We start from the raw sequence: 6,000 nt of genomic DNA, 5'->3' as shown, positions 1-6,000 counted from the left end.
CCAGGGCCCTTGTCCAGTCGTGGGGCTCTGGGGTCCACTCCAGCCCTGCACAGACTGAGGGGATATGGCCAGTCCTAAGCATGACCTCGGTCAGCCCGCCCCAAAGGCACGCGGCCCCAGCCTGCGGGGCAGGTAGTCCAATGGGCAGCCTCGCTGAGGAGGCGGGCTCAGGCCGGAAGCCACCCCGCGGCACAGCAGCCCCGCGAGACGGCGCCCGCGCCCCCGCCCTCTCAGGCACTGGCTCCGAGGCCAAGGGTGGCAGGGGCCAGCCCGCCGGGTCCCCGCCGCGCTCTTTGTCCGGGCCGCGCGCGGGCGGACGCGTGCGCCCCCCGGGTGAAGGGAGGCGCGGAGAGAGCGCGCGGGAGCGCGCGGGAACAGCTCGTGCCCGCCGAGAACCGGCGGCGCGCGCCCCTCCGCCAGGCAAGCAGCGAGAACGCGCACCGCCGCCGCGCCCGCCCCTCCCCCCTCATCGCCTCGGAACTTGCTGACTGCGCGGCCGGGAGGAGCCGAGCCAGGCGGCGGCGGCGGCGGCGGCGGCGGCGGGAGGCCACAGCGCGCGGGGGTCTCCCGCGTCCCTTCCGCCTCGTCGGGAGCTCGCGCCTTCGCCCAGCCGAGCTCCCACTCCCCCCATTTTTTTCCGAAGGCGCTGGGCGGCGCCACCCTCCGGCCGGAGCCCGGCACTGCACAACCCCCTCCGACTTTCAATGTTCCACACTCCCCGGCCAGAGCCTCCTCGGCTTCTTTTTTTCCCTCCCCCCCCTTTCCCCCCCCCCAGCTGCCTCCATTTCCTTAAGGAAGGGTTTTTTTCTCTCTCCCTCCCCCACACCGTAGCGGCGCGTGAGCGGGCCGGGCGGGCGGCCGAGGTAAGGCGGAGGGGCCGGGGGCCGCGTGGGGGGCGGCCGGGGCGGCGGCGGTGGGGGAGGGGGTGGGGGAGGGGGTGGGGGCGGGCAGCTTTGTTCGCGCCGGGCGCCCGCGCCGCCGGTGTCCGCGAGCCGCGGCGGGGCCGGCTGGGCTGCTCGCATCACTTGGCGCCCGGCGCGGCGAGCGCTGCCCGCGGCCCCCGCGCGGCCCTCCCCACAAAGGGCCGCGGAGCTGAGTGGCCGCCGCCGCCGCCGGCCGTGGCTCGCCTCCGCGGGTGCGGAAATTTGTTGCACTTGGGGCTTTGTTTGTTTGTTTGTTTTTCCTCTGATATTTTTTTTTCGTTATTTTGACAAAATGTCGGTCCGTGATGTAAAAATTGAGCGAGGAACCTTGATGGCATTGGGAGCTTTGCAGAAGGTGCAGTTTGGATTCTGCTTTTCCCAGGGTGGCAGCTCGGTCTTGGCCGGATGAATCTTTGCTGCTGGCCGTGGAAACGGCTAGAGGAGCTTGTTAGTTGATTTTTAAATTTCTGAGTGTTGTATTTAAAGGATTACGTGCATCGAGGAGGAATCGCCACCTTAAATAAGCATATGGGCGATTAACAGGGTATGTTTTCCTCTCGGAAGGGGAATTTGGTAGCTTTGACCAATGTCAGTGTGTAAATATTTAGACGTTATTAGTGACTTTTGAACATTTTTCAGCGAGATTTGTTATTTACAGTGTGTCATATGTTATTAATGCTCGTTGCCTAAGTTCCCTGGCAAATCTGTTTCATGCCTTCTGAGAAAGTAGACAATTGATAGATTGTCCAAGGGTTGGAAAAAAATGTGAGTGGGTTTTCTAACTTGAGTTCGGTCAATCCCTGAACGCTGGCGTTGTGAGACACACCACCTCTTCTTTAACCTTGCTGGACCATGTGATAAGTGTGAACACTTTTGAAGCGTTTTCATTAAAATACGATTTTAGGTGAATGTTAAGAGAAGAATGTGCTATTGGCTTATTTCTTAGACTTAACATTTCCTTTCTTCTTCCCTTTTCTTAAAAGTTTTCCAAGTAATAACTTCATCAAGATGTCCAGTGATAGGCAAAGGTCCGATGATGAGAGCCCCAGCACCAGCAGTGGTAGTTCAGATGCAGACCAGCGAGACCCAGCCGCTCCAGAGCCTGAAGAACAAGAAGAAAGAAAACCTTCTGCCACCCAGCAGAAGAAAAACACCAAACTCTCTAGCAAAACCACTGCTAAATTATCCACTAGTGCTAAAAGGTAATGTGTAAAAAAAGGATTAAGCACACTGTCAGGTTGTCTTCCAAATGGTTGGACACTTTTGTAGCAGTAGTTCAAAAAAATTTACTTCGTGGTCAGTTTTGTTTGTACTGGAATGAGTTGTCATTCTTCAGGTGGTATGTATATAAGCCATCTTCCTAGAATTATACTTTTAAGCAAACTTATTCTGTACTTTGGTAACTTCAGTAAGAGTGTCCTTGAGTCAAGATTGGATTTATATTCTCACAGATTGTTTAAGGAGTTGTGCAAGGAAAATTTGGTGAACCTAAATTAGTTGGTACATTGAGGGTGTTCCTTTTAATGAGTCATACTCCTATTCATTGAAATTGACACTTGTACATATCAGCAGTGCCTCTCTTCATGAAACCTAATGATCAGAAACAATCATGTTTGCTAGATATTTGTAAATTCACTGCCTTGGCTATATTTGAAAGCAGATTTAAAAACTGATTCATATATGCTTTCAGTTTTTTAAACATGTATTTTAAGTCATGCATCCCAGATAATTACTTTTTGTAGTTGAATTATGGTTACGCTTCCAAATTCCTGTAAGAGCAAATACAGCTGATAAGTAGCCATTTATAATTTTAGGTGGCTCTTGGTGATTGGAAACTTTAATTTGTCCTTGTGCTTTTTCCCTTTTAAACTTGTGAATATGCTTGACACTTTAATGCTCAACAGCAGGACAAACGTATTTTGTTGGGTACACTCGAAAGATCATTTGTTTCCTGTTGATTTTTATTATCTGTGATGGTGAAAATAATGTGCTGTCAAGTGGGACTCCATCAGTGGTAGTAGTGGAATATCCATGAATTGTAGTAATTATACATCAGATGTACCTACAGTATTAGTCAGTGTTGACATTTTGTTGATTATCATTGATCACTGCCATAGGGAAAAGAAAATATAAAACTGGTCAAATACTGGCATTTTGTAGTGATGCAGAAGTACTCTTATTTCTCTATGGATTTTTAATCTTGTATCAGTAATTAAGTGTTAATAACGAGAATATTTTATTAAATAACAGTAGTCTTTGCAATAATTTATAATCTTTGTCAATTTGTTGTAATGTTATTGAGGAACATTTTTAAAATGTTAAGTTTTGGAAGCATTTTAAATTTGAATAAAATCAATAACTGCTTCCCCCTCTTTACTCAGAGTTATATAATGTGTCTCCTTATCTTTTTTCTCCCCAAATTTATTAAATTTAAGTGTTGTACTTAAGATTAGGGAAAACAGATATGGTTAAATAATGCCAGAGTCCTTTGGAAGTTTTTCCACTGGTAAAGACATTTGTACATTTTAAACTTGTTTTTTGCAGGTAAAATATCAAAACTATTAATGTGTCAGAACAGTAGCTTGTTAATTCTTACCTTGGTAAAAGTGACTTGAAGTCATTGTCAAATAATCTAGTGCTTTCCCTCCTCCCTTTTTGTCTCATTTGCATATAAGCTTGAAAAGAGAATTTCTTTGGTAAAAAGTGTTTTAAAATAGATTTTACATCCTTTACTGAGTGCTAGTGGAGGACTATTTCTCAAAACAGGTGTAAATGTCTTACTTATTTACAGTAGCAAGTGAGAAAAAAAGCTGCAAAGTTTCTGTTAAGGGATTTGGGTTATGCCTCTGAGAACAAAGAGGAAGCAGCCATGTTAGCATTACTGAAGGCAAAGCCAGCCTTGCATTTAACTGCATGGTGGTAGAGGGCAGTGTAATTCCCCGGTTATTCTGTAGACTATCTCAAATCCTTTTTGTCTGTTCTCATTTCACTAACAGAATTCAGAAGGAGCTAGCTGAAATAACCCTTGATCCTCCTCCTAACTGCAGGTAATAAACAAATTTTGTTAATTTAGATTCAAATTGTGGGAAAAATATCCAGATCAATGTATTGTCCATGGATGTGTGTGCTGCTGAAGAGGCTACATTTGCTTCTTTTCAGCTTTGCACATGGATTAAACAAACAGTGTCTATGGTGAATTAAATAAATTTGGGAGGAAAGAATACTTTTTAGCATGTGTTATACATTTTGGACTTAGGTTCTGATTTTGTGCTTTTTACTGAGGTTAGTGTGAATGGTGCTAATTTTTGTTCTGTTGTAATATTTCTGTAGAGTGTGTTTATTCAGAAGTATATTGCAGAAACTTGTAAAATTTTTCTAAGTTTTAAAGTTACTGCTTATGTGCTACCTGAACTGACCTTCCAAATTTAGAAGTCACTGAATGTGTTATAAATGTAAATGCAGTACACCAAGAGTATTGTCGTTGTTTCTGTGTGATTTATTCAGTAACTTGCCTTAAGGACAAATTTTATGTGTTAAGCTAATGGTTTTAGTTCTTTTCTAGAGAATGCAATGTTGGAATTATTTACATTTTAATCAAACGCCCTAATTACTTGGGACATTCTTAGTAATTTAGGTGCTTGAAATATATGTATGAGAAACAAAATGAATTGGAATTTGTGGAAAGAATTCATTTCAGTGGAATTCATGTAGAATAATTTAAGGTTGTTGGTTAGTATAAGGTGCATTAAAATAACTGGTTGATAATTTTTTCTTTGAAACATCTTTTCAATTCATCTTACGTAGTGCTCTTTCTCAACAATGTCTTTATGGTTTCCAAAATTCGTCAAACTTAGAAAAAGTCTTGTAAATAACTTGCACAGAGATATGTGCTCAAGAATGAGAGTGGTTGCTAGAAATAAGGCAGTGCTGTGGTTCGATATGAAAATGTTTTCTTGTCTTACCTGTATTTTTGCTACAAAGTTCTGTACACTCCTGATGTGATGAGACCTATCTCTGAAGTCTGTTTGAGATATGACAGGGTATAATCCAGTTACTTCTTTCTTTTCGTCTTAACCGATCCTCAGATAAGGTGATCTGATTCCGATTTATCTAATGAATTAACAGTTTTGCTCATATTTATAATCAGCAGTTTCAGTTCCAAAAGGAAACATGAATGTAAACTAATCCTAAACAGATAGCGGAATGTCATATCTGAAAGTATTACTTAACAAGCTGTGCTGTCCAGTGATGTAGCCACTAGTGACTGGGGGCTATTAATCTACTTCAGCTTAGTCCAAAATGAGGTATGTTCTAAATGTGAAATACACATTAAATTTTGAAAACTTAGTATGAAGACTGTAGAATAATCTTACTGGTGTATATTTTTAATAACATGTTGAAATGAAAATATTTTGGATATATTGGGTATATAAAATATGGTTTAAAATAAATTTCACTTTTATTTTTTACCATTTTAATGTGGTTATTAGAAAATTTAAAATTACATATATGGCTTGTGATTATACTTGTATTGAGCAGCACTGCTCTGGAGAATAAATCGAAGTATTTTCAGGCTTCTAAATGTTACGTCAGTCAGTAGCCATTTGTTGGGGGGGGTTAAGTTAAATTTGCTCTCTGAAGAATCCTCATTTGCACAGTGTATTTTGATATTTCCTATTACAAAAGGTATAAAGAACTATCAATTCAAAACTCTTAAATGTTTTAAAATTTCATGTAAGGTCAAACATTATTAAAGGTTTCTGTTGATTTTCTGCAAATGGCCCAAACTGTTGCACATGCATAAAGCTAGAGTTCAGGAAACACGTGTTGAATGCCTTTAGAGTAATAGCATAGCTTTGCAGTTGAAGAAGTACGCTGTTCATTTTAACATGGGAATGGTTCCACAAGGTCACTGAGGATTATTTTAGAGGAAGTAGAATCTTTCTAGAAGATAGAAAGTTAGCTCGTTTTTATTTTTCTCTTTGTATACCAGATTTAATTTCAGTCTGTGAAATAATGCTTCAAACTTAATGATTAGACTAGTGAAATAGCAAACCTCTGGCTGGCTTGTGAACAG

The 6,000-nt window shown here is 42.5% G+C and overlaps 1 protein-coding gene across 5 annotated transcripts in view; it reads left to right on the top strand.

Moving 5' to 3' along the window:
• The first annotated feature begins 209 nt into the window (after positions 1 to 209).
• Positions 210 to 6,000, top strand: part of UBE2E3 (ubiquitin conjugating enzyme E2 E3) — an 89,564-nt gene continuing 83,773 nt past the window's right edge. The window contains exons 1-3 of one of the 5 annotated variants that reach the window (XM_045852488.1): positions 210 to 420; positions 1,907 to 2,125; positions 3,920 to 3,970. In XM_045852488.1, coding sequence (XP_045708444.1) covers positions 1,932 to 2,125; positions 3,920 to 3,970 — 245 coding nt within the window. In that variant the 5' untranslated portion in view covers positions 210 to 420; positions 1,907 to 1,931. The other 4 variants (XM_045852352.1, XM_045852577.1, XM_045852663.1 and 1 more) reach the window with 4 other exon arrangements.

This window comes from Phyllostomus hastatus, unplaced genomic scaffold, assembly GCF_019186645.2.
Source record: "Phyllostomus hastatus isolate PE091 unplaced genomic scaffold, TTU_PhHast_1.1 phas_contig_1, whole genome shotgun sequence".
NCBI classification, from domain to species: Eukaryota; Metazoa; Chordata; class Mammalia; order Chiroptera; family Phyllostomidae; genus Phyllostomus; species Phyllostomus hastatus.
This window is presented reverse-complemented; position numbering and strand designations above follow the sequence as displayed.